The sequence below is a fragment of the Camelus bactrianus genome, chromosome 14, assembly GCF_048773025.1.
Source record: "Camelus bactrianus isolate YW-2024 breed Bactrian camel chromosome 14, ASM4877302v1, whole genome shotgun sequence".
Classification (NCBI taxonomy): domain Eukaryota; kingdom Metazoa; phylum Chordata; class Mammalia; order Artiodactyla; family Camelidae; genus Camelus; species Camelus bactrianus.
Window position 1 is genome coordinate 60,711,678 of NC_133552.1, and position 21,700 is coordinate 60,733,377.

Genomic DNA, 21,700 nt, shown 5'->3' on the forward strand with positions numbered 1-21,700 from the left:
CCAAAACGCAGACCTAACTCCTTCAAGTGCCTCAAAATTGAAGGTAGTCGAGTACACAGTCCTTACTCTCTAGCCTAGAGGTGAGAGCAGGTTGGGATGATCTTACGAGGGAGCCTGAGCTCCGGAGAACAAATCTGCAGGGTCAGGACTGAGATTTCTGAGTCCTACTTTAGAGGGACCCCTCACAGGGCGGCAGGCAGCCCCTTCAATCACCACTTCCACACGGCAGAAGTGACCCCACAGGCCCCAAACTGCTCTATATGCTGGCAAGTCAACATCTCAGAAAAGACCGGAGACACTCGCTCTTAATTCTCGTCCAGCCCAGCCGTTCTTTGGAAGGGGCTCAGCAGCTGGGACAATTCACCGGGAAGGTCAATACACGCCTGGGGTTTGGGTAAGAGAGAAAGGTGTGGAGTGTGGAGAGCTCGGGCTGCTGGACAGTACACCCTTACTCTCTCCAAACACCCCTAAATGACCGCACACTGGTGACCTCCTCCACAGGGAGGCTCCTCAAACATGCTTGAGATAGCAGGCGGGGGTCCGATCAGCACCCCCACTTCCTCCTCCTCACCCTGGAGCACATGGCACCAGGCCCACTGGTGGGGACAGGAAACTCCCTGCCACCAAGACAAGGCTTCCTGAAAACAGGCAGAGCTGTGAACAGGCAGAGTCAAGCCAAACAAAAGAGCACAGTGAACTCACTGAGTCCCAACTTCCAGCGTTTCTGGACACCTGACTTTAAAGCATAAAACCCAATGGAGAGTTACAGACATCTGGCTCTGGGCGCACTCCTCTGGCTGCTCATGAGGCCACCAGGAGAGCAGGCAGGTGTCCTAAAACCATCCTGTACTTATGTGACAACAGCTACAACCTCAAAGTTCTGGGGTCCTTCCCAGCAGCTTCCAGGTTCAAATGGTTCACCCACATTGACTTCTCAAATTCAGAAAAGTCTCCTCTCACTGGGTCCTGCCTCCACCCTGTGGCCTGGGAGGGCACAGGCACAGGCCGGAGCAAAGCGCCAAAGTGACTGCTGCAGAGCCACCAACCCCCCCACCCCCGCCACCTGTCCCCACGGCACCCACCTCTGCAGCCGCTGCACAAGCTGGGCCACCATGGTGTCGGAGATGCCAGGGCTGGCCTCCTCTGCCAAGTAGATGGCCCCGCGCAGCTCTTCTATGGACCCCAGGTGGCCTCCACACGCCTGGCTCTTCTCCTTCAGCTGAAAACACACAGACGTGGACAACAGCGTGACACACCTGACCACAGGAAGGATGGCAACTGTCTCAGCAGTCACACGCCGTGCGGCCCGGTCACCTCGGCTCCCTGGAGGCTGAGAGCACTAAGGCGAGGAAAGGGCCTGAGTCGAACCGAGGTCACTCCCTTCACCAGGGAAGGACACAGACGACCAGCTTCATGTGCACCTTCTCAGAAGGGGATCCCGGCAGCTGCCCTCTGCTTTCTTTTTCCATTTCCCCCGCATCTCACACCAGAAAAGCCCTCTGGTCTCCACACTGAAGCTGCATGCGCACCTCCCAACGCTCATCCCCTGAGGTGAATGAGCTTCAGCCCCCAGGGAGAGTGCCTCTGGGGGCTAGAGTCCTGCCAGAATATTTCATTTCATGTAAATGAGCAGTAGCCCTAAATCCTGCGAGTCCTCCGTGTCCCTCTCAGCACGCTGTTCCCACAGGAAACCCTGACTGTCCTCAGGCAGCTCTTGTCTTTCTGGGATGCGCCCCGAACACGCCAGGTGGAAGGGGGGCTGCTCTGGCCAGCACGCAGCACCAAGGGACCCAGAGCCGCTGGAACCAGCTCCCTTAGCGGCCGTGGGGACCACCGACCTGGCCTCCCCTCGGGAGCCCCTCCTCCATCTCATCTTCAGGAAACAGTGCACAGAGCACTCAGCCGTGGCCTCTCAGGCCGTTGGGACCACATGCCATTATCCCCGGCTTCTCCCCTCTCCCATCTACAGGGACAGACAGGGACAGACAGGAACCAGGAGGCCGTCTGCTCAGCACCTCCCAAAGCGTCTGTCCCCGAGTCCCACCCTGTGTGTCACCAGACATGACACAGTCGACCTGGAGACGTCTGTCTGGGACTCCCGACACCCCATAACGTTAACAACGAATCACAACAGGCTTCCCAAGTCCCGAGCTGCCCCCGCTCTGCTCCCTCCCACCTCCTGCAGCTACCTCCTCACCGCCTGCCCACCTGGCCTCCAACGCTGCGGGAGACCCCGCCCCCTGGAGGCTGCGGCTGGGCTCCGCCCCACCCCCACCTGAGGGAGCCCCGCTGAGGGAGTATTACACAAACGATGCACTCTCAACACTCTGAACATGAGGTTAGCAAACAATAAAAACACACAGGAAGAGATGCCTTTGAGTTTACCTTTAGCACAGCTGAAAAAAATCAAAGTATTATTATACTTAGATTAGCTCATTAATTCTGAATAATGACTTCAGAATAGCTTTTTTCCATGTGCCCAATAAAAAACAGATGGCTTCAGACAAACGAGAAAACCTGTGCCGTTTTCCCGAACCGCCTGACTGATCCCAGTAAAGTGTGAGGTCAGGGTCGTAGGAAAGCAAAGGAGCCTCCGGAAAACCTGAAGGGCTAATGGCCCAAAGAAGCTAACCAAGCGTGAAACGGGGTCCCATGGGCGTCCCAGGAAGAGCGGAGGGCCTAGAAAAACCTGCCGAGGCTGCGGGCAGAGCGACACAGGCCTCCGCCTGCCCTGCAGCCGTCACCTTCCCACCTGGACCCGGTGTAGTCGGTGGTTTCAACCCACACGCCAGGCTCCAGCCACTGCCCACCAGCTGAGCCCTGACTCGCCAGGCTGGAAGGGCTGGAGGCACCACAGGCCAAGCTGAGCAAAGGGATGAGACCGTGGGCGGCCTCCCTTCCTACCGTAGACCACCCACCTCCAGCCCAAGAGCCCTGTGCTCCAGCTGCCCTGAGAGCCCTGCGTCACCACCCAAACAAAAGGCACTGAGTGACTCATTCCGAATTATCTTAAAAGGCAGCCTGAGCCCGGAAAGGGGCACAGAAAAATGACAGAAAGTGGTATTTCCAACCTATTTTCCATTAGCTACTAACCAGAGAAAGGATAACGTTCATCTTCATGAAACCCACTCGAAACATCTCCACGTATAGTCGGCATATACATACTTAGGGGAGTGGGGGCCTGAGAGGGGACAGGTGGGGCAGTCGGTCATGGAACAGGGAACAGTGGCTGCTCACCTAGCAGTCCGGGGGCCCTGCGGGGCGAGTTGACTACCCAGGAAACACAAGGACTTAAGGGACTCCAATGTGTCCTTTAAAGTAAAAATCCACTTTCCACATCTCCATACATACATCTGTCTGAGGCAGAGAGGCTGCACTCAACTAGGTTTTGTAGAAAGCAGCACAACTGAAGCCAAAATCGCCTGGGGAACATAAGGACTGGGGTTGGTCGCTGGCGTCCCATGTGTACACTCCCAGCAGTGGCACAGCGACACGTCCCAGGAGAGGGTGGACAGAAGACGGCCCCAGGGAAAGCAGGAAGCGCTCGTGGAAGGCCGAGCCCCACCCCGGCTGGGCTCTAGGAGCACAAGGCACCCTCTCCGCCCACGTGTGCCAGCTGCTCCTATTACCCCAAATCCCACGGCCACACTGTCACAGAGCGAGTGCCCCCGTCCCCACTTCTTCCCCTCAAACCTCCCCCAAAAAGTCAATCGGGTATCTTACCTCTGCAAATAGAGGAGAAATAATCGTAGATAAACACTGAGAGAAAGGCCTCTTTGGGATGTCTTTCATCTTGGGGGAGAAAAAGGTAATTAGAAAAACGTAACACTCACACTTGCAATAATTCAATGAACTTAGACGTGCGTTTGCCGTAACACCTGAGTAGGGCCACGGAGCACCGCCCCAAGTGCAAGGGCACTGGGGGGCCGGGAAGGGCGCCGCTGACTGGGCCCTGCAGGTGACAAAGGCCTGGGAATGGGGCTCCGGCCGGCGCTGGCTGCGGCAAGTGGCCGCCACAGGGCTGCCTGTTTTCTCTCCTCAGCCTCCATGTGAACACAAAGTGATCCAACCTGCTTCTCAAAGCAGGCCTGGTGGGATCACCAGGGCACACAGCCACCGGTCTGCATGGCCTCAGAGAAACTACACCACTGCCTGTGCTTTAAAAAGATCCTAAAAATATAGCTTTTCATAAACTGAAACAGGCACGAAACCAATTCATCAAAATTAAATTTTACTTAAGTACCAAAAGCAGTATTTACTTTTAAGACTCCTTAAATAGAACTTAATCCCAAAATTATGGTGCCTGTATGAGTAACATCAATATTCAACAGACAGAGTCCCATCAAGAGAGCTAGAAAGTCATTTCAAATGTGAAACCCGCCTCCCTCCGCCCCGCACTGTACGTCCAAGTGTCAGGAAACGCTGATATGACAGCAACGCCGGAGAGAAATCAGCACTGCAGAGCAGACCCAAGTCCAGACTCGCGGGTCTGACTCGCTGGGTAGTCAGACAGAACATAATCTCTTGATCTGCCAATTCCGACAGCAAAATTCCACAACAGGCTGCCATGAGGGACCACAAAGCCCACGGAAACAGCAGGCTTCACACAAAAATGACTCCAAGATGCTGCTGACTGATGACAAGTGTTAGCCACTCTAGATGAGCAAACATACCTTATTTCTTTCTAAATCCGATGGCTGAAGAGCTCCGTTCTCAAGACTCTTTGGATCTTTCTCCCGGATGGTGAAGATCCAGTCCCCAGAGTCGCTGCCTCCGGATGCTTGGCTGTCTGTGTCCGTTTCCCTTAACACAGAAATCCGGGTGAATCCAGGGGCAAGGGTAGGGGATGGATGACGGGGTCCCACTTCATGGGGAGACCCGCCAGCCTTAGCCCACCTTCCCCACTGAGCATCAACGCCACCCAGCGGCCCGTGCCTGGGCTCCTGCCTCACCCCCATGCTCCACACCAGCTCCCATCTTTTCCACCCCCACCAGTCCCTCCTGGGCTGCAGAAGCTGACCTTGCCTTGTGCCTCAGAGGAGAGACCCTGTGAGAACATGGTTCCCGAAACTTCCCCCAGAGCCAGTGGCCCCCATGCCATCCCTCCCAGAATGGACGGAAGTATCTCTTCTCCAGAACAATCCTCCTCTCCTGCCCTCCACTCTCTTGGACCTTGACTTCTGTCCCTTTAGGGTTCTTCCCCCTCAACACCTCCACTCATACCCCTTCTGCTCACTCCGTGCCCCTCCCTCCCTCGGCCACAGTGCCTGGATGCACTCACTCCACCATCCCTCCCCTCCCCTCATTCCAAAACCCACCCTATCCCTGCAACCCCAATGGCCACGGCAACCAGTCCTCTGGACAAGGGAGCCACTGTGCAGTCCCTCTGCTCAAACTCTCAGCAGCAAACAGCCCACCGATGACCCCTCCCCATCCAGAGTCTCAGGACTCCAGGGCCACTCTGCACCCAGATCTCCTCTGACCTGCCTCGTCCCCAGGTTCCTCCTTTATGCTCATGTTTCCTGGGGTTTGGTCCCAGACCTCTGGTCCTACTCCCTCTGCAAATGTGTCCTGAGCGACAGATGTGTCCTGGGCTGTTCACAGAGAGGGGACTACACCTGCATCCTCTGCCTGGACATCTCCCCTCAACACCAAACCTCAATGTCTCCCTGAACTGGACACATCGTCCTGGACCTCCAAACGTGTCCCACATCAAACTCAGCTCCCTGTACCCTGGCCTCCTCAGACCAGCTTCTCCAGTGTCATCACCTCTCTGGACCCACGACATGGCTGAAGCCAGGATTTTCTCTGCCGCCTTCACCCAGACCCACGGTAAACGCCTGTACTCCCTGTCCGTCCCTTCACCCCCACGACACTGCCCTCACCTCTCAACGCTGTGACCTCAACAACATCCCAGTCAGTGGTTCTCATCCTGACTTTACAGAGGAATCACCTGGGGACCTTGAAAGGTACTGTGGGTCTCATCCCACCAGCCTGGCATGTGGCCCTGGCGCCAGGTGAAGGAGCACAGACCTGGAGCACCTCCACTCCCGGCGCCTCCCTCTCAGCTCCCTTTCCTCACAGCCATCAGCCCAGTCCTCCCCTCCCCTCCCCCATGTTCCAAAACAGCCCCAGACCCAACTCATCTCTTCAGCAAACGGAATTCCTAGACACTTAACCTGACCCCAGCATTCAGTAACTTTCTGGCAGACCTGCCCAATGCCAGGCATACACCAGAACACAGAGCAGAACAACCACAACACTCACTTCAGGCATTTTCACCTGACTGGTATTTTAAGAGCCGGAGATATAATGAAGGAACAGGAAACCAGGTCAAGTTCTTGACACACAGCTCTACCACAGAGTTTACTTGGAGAACTTCCACTGGCAACAAAAAGCAACTCAAGGACTCACAAACACAGTCCCACACTAACACGAGAAGCACCACTGGCCTGGACTGGCTTTTAAAAAGAAAAAGAAACCCCGAAACCAGCCCAATAAGAGATGAAGCCAACAGGCCCCCATCACTGAAGTGTGTGGCTCCCACACGGCACGTTGCTCGGGGACAAGGGGCAGCGGCGGCAGCGGCGGCAGCGGCGGCGGCAGCGGCGGCAGCGGCCGTGCCCGCGGCTCACAGGCGTCCTGCAGGACCCGAGCGAGCAGACTTACGTGTCTGAGTCCTCGGAGCTGGAGTCCTCGTGGCTCTGTTCGGCCTTCCATCGCTTGTACCTGTCGATGAGCTCGGTCAGGTAGGACGTCTTCTTTGCATTGCGGATTATGAACTTGTGCTTCAGTAACTCCTTGGCAGTGGGTCTCTGGAAAACAAGCCCACCAAACAAACAAAACAGGAAAAGCATGAGACGGTGTGCTCTACGTGCTACTGGATTCTGCCCCGAAGGACAGGCTTCCGCCTCATACGTCCAACAACCACGCTAATACGTAGAGGTGAAGTCCGACTTTCAAGTTTTTTTTCTTTAAGACTTGTTCAAAGAATGCCACTTAGCACCTGTGGGTGGGATTCAGTGTACAGTGTGGACAAGATATCGAGTATCTAAGGGGACCCTTAACATTGTTGGGGTAACCATCCAGTGAAAGCCGAGAGCTTCCTGCAGGAAAATCACGCGCACAGAAAGTGCTGCGGAGAATGGCGCAGAGATCAGTCGTCATTACTGATGCTGGCAAGAGAGAAACCACGTTCTGTGCTACCTTGTTAACTTCCTGTATCGTTTGGCTCCACCACCCCCACACAAAAAACAGTAAGATAAACATTAAGTTCACCTAGAAGAAACTAGACAGGAACCAGGAGACACCCTTTCCCTGGATGCTGAGAGAGGGCCCGAGCGCTCTTGGTTACCAGCTTTCCCAGTGGAGAAACTCCGGCTTCCTGGCTGTGCCTCCTTCCCTGTGATCAGGGCGAGGACTTCACCCAGGCCCCGGCTCCGCACGGCCACAGCCAGACGGCCTATTCTGACCTCAGCCAATCGCTTTGTCCTGGAGGATGGGAAACCCAACTACAGGGAGTCTGTTTCCCAAGAAAACCACACAGCTCAAACTGGAGCAGACGGCAGGAACAGAAACCACACGAGTCCGACCGAGTCCCCACTTGCTCAGGGTTACAAAAGCTTCACTAGCCAGAGCCAGGCAGGCTTCTCATACGCAAGCTTGTGGAAAACCCAGGTCACTTCGGGCACCTTGCTCACGCCCTGCCCACGTGAGTGTGCAGCTCCAAGGATCTCAAAAGTGTCCATATGCTCAGCTTCATGTCCTTCTCAGTGCGTCTGGGATGGACGTGTATGCACGGGGCAAGCAGGCCGATACCAGAAACACATTTACAAAGGGAGGACGTTCATGCAGGGGGCTGTGTCTTCTCGGGGGCTGGTGCCTTGTGGTTGGGAGCAAACTCCTGTTAACAAAGCCCAGAGCCCCCTGGACACGGAGAACAGCGGCCCCCACGTCACCTGATGAGCTGTGCACTCTACATCCCCCAGAGGTGCTTAGAAAATGATGCTTTCCCCATTTATTCTGTTACCAAAACTGGTAACATATTAGCAAACCATGGTGCTCTTGTAAATCTAACCATCTATTTTTAAATACACATTCATAAGTGGTTGGCGGGGGCAGCCTAACTCAAGGCTAACCCTCCTAGAATATTCACAAACAAAACAAGGACATACGATGGCACACCCAACACCAAAATACACAGGTAACTTCAAAGAAATGTCCTAATTCAGAGAGAAGCAGGCTAAAACCATGCCGGCATCATCGCCACAAGACGCTGCCAGAGAGAACTCAGCAGCCGAGACAGTGAGAGGGAGGGGGGACGAGGCGACCGGTGGGCTCATGCCCTATTCCTCATCTCCTTCCTAAGACGTGTCAAAAAGACACCGAAAACATTTACTTTAAAGACATATTTAGCCATTATTTTTCAGGCCAGGCTTTGTGGTTACTAAAACAGCTAAAAATAGCTCAATCTTCCACTATAAATATTTAAAATGTTTGATTCCACATATAATACTAAGGAGAAGAGTCTCCATGCTCAGTGAAGATGAGACGCTGGAGACTCTGAAAGAAACCAGATTTTTTAATCCTTAAAAGATAAACTAACAATAAAAACATACGCATAATTCAAAGCAATCAAGGATACCCATTTAGAGAAAGAGAACTACACGAGATCATAAAGACAGCTGGTCGCCACAATTAAAGACAGGCCAGCAGGACAGACGCGTCTAGACCAGAGAGAGGCCCGGGACCGGGAGGCACTCACGAAGCTCGGCTCCTTGTTCAGACAGGCCTCCACGAACTCCTTGAGGGGTTTGCTGTAGTTTCCTTCCAGCGTCGGGGGGTTGTTCTTTGGAATGAGGAATAAAACCTTCATGGGATGCAGCTCGGAATGAGGCGGCTCCCCCTTCGCAAGCTCGATGGCCGTTATGCCCAGGGACCAGACGTCTGCCTGCAACAACATAGCACCGTCAGACGCGGGCAGCGGTGAGTTCCACCAACGTGCCTCTGGGGGAGAAAACCACCTGTGTGCTTCCAAAGAGAATCATTTTTTAACTGAAAATTAAAAAAACAAGCCTTTGATGTAATTTCAGAATAGGCAACACAGAAGAGAAAGTTTAACGTACAAAACATCTTCAGCCTGGACGCGGGGGGTGGCTTTTGTGCTGACTCACTCTTCCCTTTGCTCTTGGAGGTGTGAGACGCTCTATGTTCGTTTACATCCCTGAGTCAACCGGATAGATAACCGGGCGTGAGCAGGGGTCGCGTCTGGGGAGTTTGTGAGTCACCCCGACAAGCGATGATCAAAACCAAGCCCAGCTCTGCAGTGGGAGCAGGCACCCTGGTCTCAGCTCTACAGCCAGTCCTGGGACGCCAGATGGAACCCTAACCCGTGAGCCTAGTTCCTGCTCTATAAACGGAGACTAACACTAGGTTGTTGTGCAAAATACTCCACATGGCGCCCAGAATTTAAAAGACAGGTGTGTTCACCGTGAAAGTGGAGAGCATCAGTACAACACACCCATACGCCCAGCACGCGGCTCAATCATTAACAACCTGCCATGCAGGCTTGGTCTGTTTTTTCGCCAATGTAGTTTAAAGTAAATCACAGACGTCATGACCTTTCCCCCAAGTACTGCCACTTGCCAGTGTGACGGCTTTTTATTACGTATCAACATCTAAAACTAACAGTACTTCTCAGTATCATGTAATAATTAAATTTTCTCTCAAGTGTTCAAAACAAGCCTTTTCCCAGGTGCTCTGTGTGAATCAGGATCCGATCACAGCCCGGATGTTGCAACGACCGTTAGGTCACCTAAGGCTCTTCTCATCTGGAACTGTCCACTCCCAGTCTCCCCAGTGCCACTGACGTAAGGGAGACACAGGCCACCAGCTCTGGGTTCTTTCCACCGTCATGCAACGTGCTCTTCTAGCCACTCACTTCCTGTCGAGGGACAGGCTAGTCACCACGAGGGGCCCGGCCGTGTTCACTGTGGGCCGGAATCGGGGCCCGTGTGAGGTGGCCGGTGGCTGGTGGCCAGTGGCCAGCACTACTCATGCTAAACCTGACAGGAATGACTAAGTTACTAAGGAACGTTAACTTACTGCCTGCAAGTTTCCTAGCGCTCAGCAACAACGCTGACAGAGAATCTAAGCATAACTGAGTTTGTCTATTACTCTACCTGGGAAACATGGCATCAGATTCAGAACATGTGTCTACATTTTAAAATAAAAGTTACCTGGGGATGGGCACTCATTTTCCAAAGCAATTAAAACTGAGGTGTAAGAAGAGACCTGTTTTGCCACCATTTGGGAAAGACATGAAATTAGCTGTAAAGGGAAAACTAACAGTGGTTTTCAATCATGAGCCTAAGTCAAAAGTTGCAAAGGCAGGTGCTCTGAGCTGCAGACACCTACTTGTGAACAGACTTTTCCCCCATGTGGACAATCCTAGGTAACACCGTCCTAAGTGACAACACAGAATTATCCATTACTGGTGAGGGACAGGGTGAGAGGATGCCAGGGGCTGCGACTAACACATGACAATTCTCTGAACCTTGGAAATATCATGTCAAGTAAAGTTAAGCTGGCCACAAACCTGCAGACAAAATACAATCTATCCATAGAAAATATTCCAGAAAGAACCACAAGAGGAAGGGGGGGAGAACCATGGAGAATCCCAAATCACAGTTATAACTAGTCAAAACACAGCTCAAAATGGATTCGGTGCAAACTATTTAATTAGATGCAGTATCCCAAAGGAACACGTTAATAAGCGGCATCTGGAGGTATACAAGCCTGAGCACCTGCACAGTCAGACCCAGCCCAGCCGTCACCAGGGCCAACAGGAGGACTGCTAGTCTCCGGGCCGGACGCTCTTCCTGCCTGCACCCTTCTCCCACCTCCAGGGTGCATTACTCACAGCCAGGAGGTGGGTGATTCCTGCTCCTGAAGAGGGACCAGTGGGCCCGGCATCAGGACAGGAGGGCCAGTGAACAGGCTAACTGCGGATTCCAACAACTGATGGCTAATCCCACCGTGTTTCCACTCATCTTTTTTTTTTTCCATCAATGCACCACCTGTTTCCATTTTTCACCGTGGTGAGATTGCAGAACAGTTATTTCAGACATGACAGGACACCAAAATAACTTAGCTTGTGCTTGGATGCTAGGCCTACAGATGTTTTTCTTTTTATCTCATTTTTTCCAGTGTTTTCCAGATTAAAGACTATGTACTGTCTTTAAGACCAAAAAAGGGAAGTTATTTACAAGAGAATACTGACAGGGGCCCGTTCAGCCTCTCCAGGAGTCGTCTGGTTCACAGCAAGTCTACCGCGTGCTTCACCTGGACCTACAATCCTGACACAGCGTCTCCCCTTCCCCAGAGAGGACTTGGTCTGAATGTCCTTCCCGATGCCTTTGAAGTGGTCCCCAGGTCACTCTGACATGCTCTCAGACCCTCTGCAGCCCCGCTTACTGTCAGAGCACCGGACACCCAGCACCACAGTTACTCAGGGAAGACAAAAATTGTTCAGCACAGCGCTGGGCACAACTACAGCCAAGAGGGAGTGAGTCCAGAGACAGTGTCTTCACCCAAGTCCAATCCTTTCGCTAACACACCACTGTAATACTCTTACAAGAAAAACACAATAAAGATAAAGGGTCTTCCCAAAATCTGCTCCACCACTGAGCCCACAGGCTTCTTGCTGGAAGAGCAGAGTTCTCTCCTGTGGCACCAGCTCCAAACTCTGGGGACTTCTTAACCAAGCTACCCCAAGTCACCTTAAAAATAATAGTAACGATGAAGGTTCCTAACGGACACGGGGCAACACAACTCAGTAATGCTGTGTTTAGACCAAGAATGCAGACACATTCAGAACAGCTAAGCAGCCAGGACAAGCAACAAGGGGCAAAGGTACTGGTCCTGGCGTGACTGTGTTATGCAGGGCTCCAGATGCAGATGAGACTCAGGGCTACAGCCCGTCAGCCCGGTGAGGGGAAGATGCTGGGGGTCATTCCATCCTTACCCACTCCACCTCCCCAGGAGGGTCAGCGTGTGGCCCCCAAGATGAAGCTTCCTCGGGGACCCTGGGGCTGGAAGCTCTTCACCTGTAACATGGGCAGTAGTGGGGCAAGCCGTCCAGACGTGCAAGCACGGAAGGACACAAGGCAGAGGTGGAGGGAGGCTGAGGAGGTCTGTGTATCCGGAGACCAGGTGTGTCCGGCACAGAGCACAACCGCCCTGTCAGACGAGCCGGAAGGACACCCCCATACAACGTGGGAAGCAGGCTGGCGACAAGCTGCTGGCCCCGGTGTCACACCACCCCTCGGGCCCCGGCCTCATCTGCACTTCCCACACCTCCTATGTCAACACACCTGGAAAGCAAACTTCACAAACATTTTCTCACGTGAGTTCCAGCTAAGAGTTCCTGGGTCTAATCCAAGTAAATGAAAGAATTAGCTTTTGAGAGACGCCAGAGGGAGGGAAAAGTCGATAAAAGGTGAGCAAGGAACATGACACATTTGTTCCCCAGCCAAGGTGCACGCCCGGTGGGCCTGAGACAGCAGCTTCATCCACCGAAAAAGAGCACGTCAGAGAAAAGCTCCCGGCCATGCGGGAGCATTTCGCTCCTGACAGCTCCAGGGGACAGGGGGCAATGCTTCATGACGCAGGGGAATCAACTGCTCAGAGGCCGCCTTTGGCAGACACCCAGAGAGGTCCTGCCCTGGAAGGAAGACGGGGAGGAAAAGGTCTCAGGCCAAGTCCTGAGGACGAAGAGTGAGGCGAGCAGCGATGAGTAATACTGAAAGCACACTATCTGAGTCCTGAGTCACAGGGGCCACCACTGATCACCTAACTGACCAGAAAGGATGAGGTGTGATCAGACGGGTTAAGAAACTCAGATTGTAGGCCCTACCAAAATCTAGAACTGTGAACTTTGATAAATGGGCCTCAGCTTGGAATAAAGAGAATGAACTGAACATCTTAAAATAATACAACCCCAGGAAAAAGCCAACAGCACAAGTGACTGCCGAGGGGACAAGCAGCCATGGGCCTAATCCGTCCCACAGGGCAAGTCACTCACAAGCAACCAACACGCCAGGGGTGACAGCTCTGCTTTCTTGAGGATTGAGAACCCAGCAGTCACCTACTGGCCCATAACCACCAAGGCCATCAGCGTGCCATGGGAGTCACAGCCGCCACCACGGCTCAACAGCGAGAGCCAGGTCCACCCCGCGTGCTGGGACCAGGCACACGTGCAACCGCAGCACCGACGTCCCAGGAAAGGTGACTCTACGCCCAGTGGGCCACGTTTAACTCAGGGGGGATCTGCCATGTGCTGCGAAGACTTCCACTGAAAGAGAGGAAATCCTGTTTGGCATGACAATGTATCTGAATTAAGTATTTGCCTAGAAATACTGGTTTAGAGAAGCTTTTTCTCTGTGGAGATCTCATGTGGAGATTTGCTGTGTTCTACTTAAGAAAGCTGAAGGGCAACAGGGAACAAAGAACACAGGAAAAACTGGGAGAGCACAACACATGGCAGGTAAAGAGGTTGAAAAAGCGGAATCAGGACTTAGCCTCATGTCGTTAAGGGGCCTCTGAGAGGAACGACCCCCACTGGGAATAAATACAATGAAGGAAGAGCCTGCAGCAACCACTAAAAGCGCTGCTCTTTCCAGATGCTGGGCTCACATTTCTGTCGATTCTTCCTGCAGGATCCTTTCTGTACTTGTCTCTTAAATACTGTTCAGAGTTCTGTTGGAGGCCCTCCCCTGCCTCACTCTTCTACTCCAACTACCACCTGCACATCCTGACCCCTCTCTGAGGACCCACATCCCACGTGCCTCCGCCCGGCTGAGCTGGACCCATCCTCACCACCCCGGTCCTCAGTCCCCCTACAGGCTGCTTCTCTGGGCTCCCCACCATCAAGCAGACATGTCTGAGCTAAAATACTCAGAGCTCTCAGAGCCCTCATGACCTACATCAAGGTACCGGCTTCACCCCAACAGGACAAGCTGTAAGGTTCAAGCACAGGAGTGACAGCTCTGCAGACCCACGAGCTGAGGTGCCCGCCCTCACCTTGGAGTCGTAGGCCGACTGTTTGATAACTTCGGGTGCCATCCAGAACGGGGTGCCCACGAAGGTGTTTCTCTTTATCTGGGTATCAGTCAGCTGGCCCGCCACCCCAAAATCAGCCAGCTTCACTTCTCCATGTTCAGAGAGCAGCACGTTGGCAGCTGCAAAATAAAACCAAAGATGCCTCCTGACGTCATCTGCTGGACAAATTCCAACCGCTATCATTCTGGGAACATGGGCACCCTCGCCATGGTGACATCACACGCACAACAAGAACAGGCATCGAGGGTGCAGTTTTGGTGAGCAACCCCCTCCCCGAGGGCCGCCACCCCCGGGGATGCTGGAGGCACTGTCCCAGTGCCTGCAGGACAGCTTCCCTGGAGGAGAGAGGCAGAGCTAAAACTCCACAACTCACCCCACACCCCAGGTATTTCAAAGGAATATGAAGAGGTTTGCTCACCTTTAATATCTCTATGAATTTTCTTCTCTGAATGCAAATAGTCAAGTCCTTTCAGTATTTCTCGTAATATGGTAGCAATCTGGGTTTCATCTAAAGGGCCAGGTTCTAACTAATAAGGAAAAAAATGATTAAAGTTACTTAAATGATTAGGGAAAAAAAAGTTTGACAGAACAGAGTCAACGTTACCTGGACAAGAATAATCAACATGTGAAATCTTCTTCACTCCAAAACAGACATATGGCCCAAACAATTAAAACCCATTTAAAGGGCCCTAAAAACAAACAAAAAACAAAAGAACCAGAGAAACTGACTTTGCTGAAAAAAGCGATCAAAGTCGGGCCAGTGAGAAAGGCGTGGTAGCCGGCCGCGCCCGCGGCCTGAGCCGTGAGGGCGGTCAGTCCACAAAGCAGCAGCTGGGGACCTCACAGGCTTTGCCGGGGCGGGGGGGGGGGGGGGAGGTGCAGAGTAGCCCAGCTCTGTCCTAACATGGGTGACAGTCACCAAAACAGCAGTGGTCAGCAAGAGAAGGCCTGGGAGCTGACTGCTTCCTGAGGTGACCCCTGCACCAGAATTTTTTAAATCTGAATTTTAAAACTTGAGGGAAGAGAGCTGAAAAGAGCTCATTCCCTAATGATTGGCATTGTGTTATGTAATACACACAAACACAGGTGTTATGTAATAAAAAACATCAGTTAATATATTACCCCAAATGGCATAGTAATTGTTTCAGAAAAACCTGAAGGAATTAACACTGACTCCTCAATATTCTTCACTGTACAAAGATGTAAGGCAGACATGTCACATATCCCCATTTCAAAAGGAAAAAAACAGACAAGTTCTAGAGCTCAAACGGGATAGTGAGTCCGCCATCACCTGCAGAGCAGGGAATTCAACCACAACTAATCACGTGAATTACTTCCGCAAAACCTCCTAACACTCCCTCCCGACGGACTAACAGTAGAAGCAACAGAGGAAGGGGCAGAATTCTAGTAATTCACTTTTCATCTGAATGACAATGCTCGGTATGACGTTTTCAGACCTGACCGTGAATGCTGTCATAACTCCAGTCCCCACATGTCAGTCACCAGGCAGCCACAACCCCGTGACACTCACTGAGTAGGTTTAAAAAAGACAGATGTGCTTAAACCAAAGGGCATGGAAATCAAGACGCCCTTTCTTCTGAGGTAGCGTTACGACAGACACTTTCTGGAGCAGACAGTTTCACTTGTGTGTGTCTGGGCCTTCAGTGGGACAGGAGGATGGAGACGGAACAGTTGATCACTCCTGGGCCCAGGGCTGGGGCTCGAGCCAAGAGCCCCCTCCTCACTTCATACAGCTTAATGGTGCCTGGTCCACCCAGCGAGCTGTGCCCCTCTGCTCACGGGCCCAACCTGGTCTCCAAGAAAATCCACAAAGCCCAGGGGGCAGGAGGGTGGCCTGTGCGGCAGCTCAAGCAGCCACCTCACACTGAGAACCCAGGAGGAAGGGGCTTAAAGCCATCACGCTGCCCAGGTGACTAGCCTCCCGAGGGTCCCCCCCCCCACATGGTAACTGAGACACAGCCCACGATCCGCAGACAGAGGCCTGTGCTGCACGCCTGGCTCCGCAGGGACCTCCTCCCCTCCTTCCCCAAGTTACCTCACCCATGGTCTTGTCCTCAAGAAACACACGTGGAAATGACCATTCCTAAGGACACAATTTAGAAACCCTGCCTCGTCTGCCTTCTCCGTGCTTATCTGTGGGTGCACAGGTTGTAGGAATTTCAACACTCAGAATGAGGGAAACGCACTTTTCTCATAACCAGGGGGAAAGGTGGGGGAAAGCGGAGATTCCTGCGGATCTGCTTCTCCTCACGGCACCTGATGGCAGGAGGGTGATTGTTCAAGGTCGTTCAGAACCCTATCCCAGAGCACAGGTTCTGTTTCCTCCTCCAGCAGGTTCTCGCCCAAGCAGAGGATCAGTAATACTTGGCTGGACTTAGGCTTAACCGCCTCCCCCTCCTACAATCAGGTGTCCGAAGGGAGAGCAGAGCAGCCTGGAGTCACCGCCGAGGGGAGGGAAGAGCTGAAGAAACCCAGAGAACCCTCCCTTGATCACTAAGGGCTGGCTCTCTGATTAATCTATGCCCGGTCCGCCCTTCTAAATCTGGCCTGGGAGCCACCCTCAATGACCACTATCTACGCGGGGGGCGGGGGGCGGGGGACACACCACTGACAGCGGGGAGGTCCTGCGGTGAGCGGTCAGAGGTACTTGGCTGTCCTCTCCAGCACAGGGCTCCTTGCTGAGGGTGAGACCAGGCTGAGCTGAGTCCTCTATTTACATTCGCCACCATTAACACTTCTAAACAGTATAAACACGGTCCTCTCGGTCATTAAGAGGACTGTGAAATCTTCAAATAATGTTTTTAAAAGAAAGACTCTCAGGAAAACGCAGCCAGTACCCCATCTCTGGATGACTCTGGACACCCTCTCCCAAGTCTGCTTCCCCTTCTGCCTCTGTAACGGGGACTCTCAGCATCACATGGCTCCCCTGACTAGGGACCACAGCCGCCAGCAGCATGTGCGGGCCCGTGACCAAGGTCTTGCCTAACGAATGTGAGAAGTGACACGTGCTACTCACCACCCCCTGCCCCGGTCCTGGCTTTGAAACGCCAGCAGCCGGAGAGGACGATGACAGAAGACCACGGGAAGCCCCCCCACCACGGCAGGGCCCAGAGACCACTGACCCACGTGTGGGAGAGAAATAAATCCCACTGCATGTGAGACACTGTTTGGGGGCCACTACAGCAGCAGCTTGGCCTAAACATCACGGAACACGCCACCTCATTTTAAAAGAAATCGTGTTGCAAAGTAAGTCTGTCAGACATCTCTGCCTGACTGAGTGGCCAGTTTACACAGCCGAGCTCCTTCTTTTAAGAGTCCAAGGTGGTCCCTTAGATTCTCGGGCAGCGAGGACAGACTCATCTTTTCATCAGGGAAAGTCTTCCAGTCCCAGGTCCTCCCGGCTAACCCACGCCCCAGGTCTCCCGCTTCGCCTCCCTCTGCTTTGTTTCCCTGTAGCGCTTTCCCACCGCGTCTGACCACGTGCCTCCTTCCCCCAGCAGAACGTAGCTCCTAAGAGGGGCTTCCTGCTGCCCTGTTCACTGCTGTCACTCCCGACGGCCAGACCGGCGCCTGACATGCAGCACACAGCAAAAATTTTCTGAGTGAAAAATGAATTTACCCAAAATCTATCACATTTTAAGTTATATGGTCGTGGACTTACATGATGCCTACTACGCTCCTAACTTATGGTTCCCTAGAAGCAGATGGAATTTGAGAAATTATTCATATAGTGGTTTTCAAATTATATTCACTCAAAGGACCCAGTATTTCCTCAGAGTGGTCTTGGGGATCCTGCAAATGTGTGTATTCAATTTATTCAATTTTCTTTGAAATTAAAAAAAAAAAATAGCAGATCGAACACACTCAAAAGTGCACAGGGCCAGGGCTTTGAAGCCAGTCAGAAAAAGGTCCAAAGTCCAGCTCTGTTTGCTAGCCAGGACCCCTAACTTCTGAGAGTTTCCATCTCCTCAATTAAAACGAGATGATTCAGGGACATTCAAAAAGGGATGCCTGGTTCTTGTCAACAGAGTCACTCCTGTGGAAAGTAGATGGCACTCTGCTGGGGCTCACACCACACGGAATTTTCTTTTTAATAAGTGGAGATAATTTTATACTTCCTTCCAACTGCAACGTCTAAAATTTCACAGGCTTCAAAGCTCCAAAGAAAGTTGCCACTAAATAAATTAAATCGTTGTGGCAGTAAGAATGAATAAACTAAAGCATTTAGAGACTAGAATTGCTGCTCTGAAGGACTCAATGCTGGAAAAGAGTCCCCACACGTAACTTTCTGTATGCCACAAACGAAATTCACTTAAGATAATAGTGAATCTAATTATACAAAACGAGGCAATTTTCTGCATTTCTGTAGTATTTCCCAAAAGAGTAAAAAAAATGAAAAGCTCTGTGTATAATACGTATATTTATAGAAAAGCAAAGCAAGTCATAAAATTTATTGAGCTGTTTCATTGTTTTCTCCATTTAAATATAATTGTTTATACCATATTAAATTTTTTTCTTGAAATTCCCTTTTGAACACTATTTTGACCAAGTGCTTACATGTTTTATGTAACCCAATGTGATTTTTCTAATTGGGCACGTAAGACTTTTGGAGATACATATAGTTTGAGCGGTTTACCTCCTCCTCTCCCCAAAATAGTATTACTATGAGAAAGTGAACTCCTTTTAATCAAAGGGTATTTCTTAGTGAATAAAATCTGTGTCGACTATAACCACTAAAAAACACAGGCATCTTCCAGCCCTGAGAGCAGTGAAAACCACAGACCCATCACCCTGACAAATCTGTAGCAAGCAGGACACATCCTCTTAACACGAAAATGATAGATCAGGCCTGACCTGGAGATCAGCACTCACCCAAAAAGCCCAGCTTTTACAGGACGGGCAGGGATAGAGCGCCGATTACAATGACTTCCCTGCACAGGTACGAGATGTCAGGGGCTAAACAAATCTTTTAATTTGTTAACTGTTAAAACTTGTTTTGCATATACTGTGTTTCAGGGACGACTTAAGTAACACTTATGATTTGCTGGTCATTTCTGAGCACTTTGTCAGAGACCAACAGGTAACCATGCTCTTCCATGAGAATGGAGCTGCAGGCCGTGACGCTGAGGTCACCCTACACCAAGCTCCCACTCTGGTGTGAGTGGGCTGGTGCACCCAGTGCCACAGCAGCGCCAGGCTGGGTCGGAGACACAGCCACTGGTGGGGATCCAGCCTCACCATAAACACACTGTGAGCCCAGCAAGGCCTCTGCGTGTGCATCCAGGAAACACAAGTGTGCGCTCCCACTGGACCTGACCATTGCCTCGTGTGGTGTCATGCCATCCCCCACCCCTAAAAGCAAATTTAAATTTTTAAAAATTCTAATTAATTATAAATGAAAATGTTCCACATATATTTTAGGAGCTACCATCTAAAACATGAAACAATGATGGGGTATCAGCTCCTCAAGGTTAAAACCAGTTTCAGAAAATAAGAAACTGTTCTTAGGTCAGACAGTGGTGGGCAACAACCCGCATGGCTGCTTGGGATGAACTCACTGGTTTCCCACAAAAGAGCAAAACTGGTTTCAAAAGGAGACCTATAATTTTCAGCAATATTATCAGAAGCAGATATTCCTACCATAAGGCATAGTTTGGTCCTTTCTTCATGCAGCTGAAGAGGGAAACAGAAATGGATAAAAACAGAATTATCTTTGTAAGCAAGATTTACTGGTAAGCAGACAGCTTCACCAGGGAATTCTACCAAACATACAAAGAAGAACTCATACCAGTCTTTCTCAAACTCTTCCAGAAGATTGCCAAAAGGAGAGAATACTCCCAAACTCATTCTATGAAGCCACCATCACCCTGATATCAAAACCAGGCAAAGACACTACCAAAAAAAAGAGAATTACAGACCAGTATCACTGATGAACATAGATGCAAAAATCCTTAACAAAATATTAGCAAATAGAATTCAACAGCACATAAAAAAGATTATACATCATGATCAAGTGGGGTTCATCCCAGGGACACAAGGGTGGTTCAACATATGCAAATCAATGTAATACATCACATCAACAAGAGAAAGGACAAAAACCACATGATCATCTCAACAGATGCAGAAAAAGCATTTGATAAAATGCAACACCCATTTATAATAAAAACTCTCACCAAAGTGGGTATAGAGGGAACATATCTCAACATCATAAAAGCTACATATGACAAACCTACAGCCAGCATAGTACTCAACGATGAAAAACTCAAAAGCTTCCCACTAATATCTGGGAGAAGACAAGGCTGCCCCCTATCACCACTCCTATACAACATAGTCTTGGAAGTCCTAGCCACAGCAATCAGGCAAGAGAGAGAAATAAAAGGGATCCAAATTGGAAAAGAAGAGATACAAGTGTCACCATATGCAGATGACATGTTACTATATATAGAAAAACCTAAAAGGTCCACACAAAAACTACTAGAACTAATCGAAGAATTCAGCAAGGTAGCAGGTTACAAGATTAATGTTCAAAAATCAGTTGCATTTCTTTACACTAATGATGAATCAACAGAAAAAGAAAGTAAAGAAACAATCCCCTTTAAAACAGCACCCAAAGTAATAAAATCCCTAGGAATAAATCTAATCAAGGAGGTGAAAGACTTATACACAGAAAACTATAAACCATTGATGAAGGAAATTAAAGAAGACATAAAACAAATGGAAAGATACCCCATGCTCCTGGATTGGAAGAATCAATATTGTTAAAATGGTCATACTGCCCAAGGCAATTCACAGATTTAATGCAATCCCTATCAAATTACCCAGGACATATTTCAGAACAAATCACAATAAAATTTATATGGAACCACAAAAGACCTGGAATTGCCAAAGCATTTCTGAAGAAAAAGAAAGAGGCTGAAGGAATAACTCTCCCAGACTTCAGACAATACTATAGAGCTACAGTAATCAAGACAGCATGTATTGGTACAAAAACAGACATATAGACCAATGGAACACAATAGAGAGCCCAGAAATGAACCCACAAACTTTTGGTCAACTAATCTTTGATAAACGAGGTAAGAATATACAGTGGAATAAAGACATTCTCTTCAGCAAATGGTGTTGGGAAAACTGGACAGCAGCATGTAAATCAATGGAGCTAAAACACTCCCTTACACCATACACAAAAATAAACTCAAAATGGATTAAAGACTTAAACATAGACAAGATACAATAAACCTCCTAGAAGAAAATATAGGCAAAACATTATCTCACAAACATCTCAAAAATGTTCTCCTAGGGCAGTCTACCCAAGCAATAGAAATAAAAGCAAGAATAAACAAATGGGACCTAATTAAACTTACAAGCTTCTGCACAGCAAAGGAAACCATAAGTAAAACAAAAAGACAACCTACGGAATGGGAGAAAATTTTTGCAAATGAAACCCACAAAGGCTTGATCTCCAGAATACACAAGCAGCTCGTACAACTTAATAAGAAAAAAGCAAACAACCCAATCCAAAAATGGGCAGAAGACCTAAACAAGCAATTCTCCAAGGAAG

At 50.4% G+C, this 21,700-nt stretch overlaps 1 protein-coding gene across 2 annotated transcripts in view; it reads right to left on the bottom strand.

Moving 5' to 3' along the window:
* The window catches only part of STK24 (serine/threonine kinase 24), a 93,194-nt gene that overhangs the window by 3,222 nt on the left and 68,272 nt on the right, over positions 1-21,700 (bottom strand). For both annotated transcript variants that reach the window (XM_074378451.1, XM_074378450.1), the window contains exons 4-10: positions 14,540-14,648; positions 14,083-14,240; positions 8,765-8,950; positions 6,670-6,815; positions 4,674-4,803; positions 3,724-3,792; positions 1,083-1,219 (exon numbers count right to left, since the gene is read on the bottom strand). In XM_074378451.1, coding sequence (XP_074234552.1) covers positions 1,083-1,219; positions 3,724-3,792; positions 4,674-4,803; positions 6,670-6,815; positions 8,765-8,950; positions 14,083-14,240; positions 14,540-14,648 — 935 coding nt within the window. The remainder of the gene's footprint in view (positions 1-1,082; positions 1,220-3,723; positions 3,793-4,673; positions 4,804-6,669; positions 6,816-8,764; positions 8,951-14,082; positions 14,241-14,539; positions 14,649-21,700) is intronic.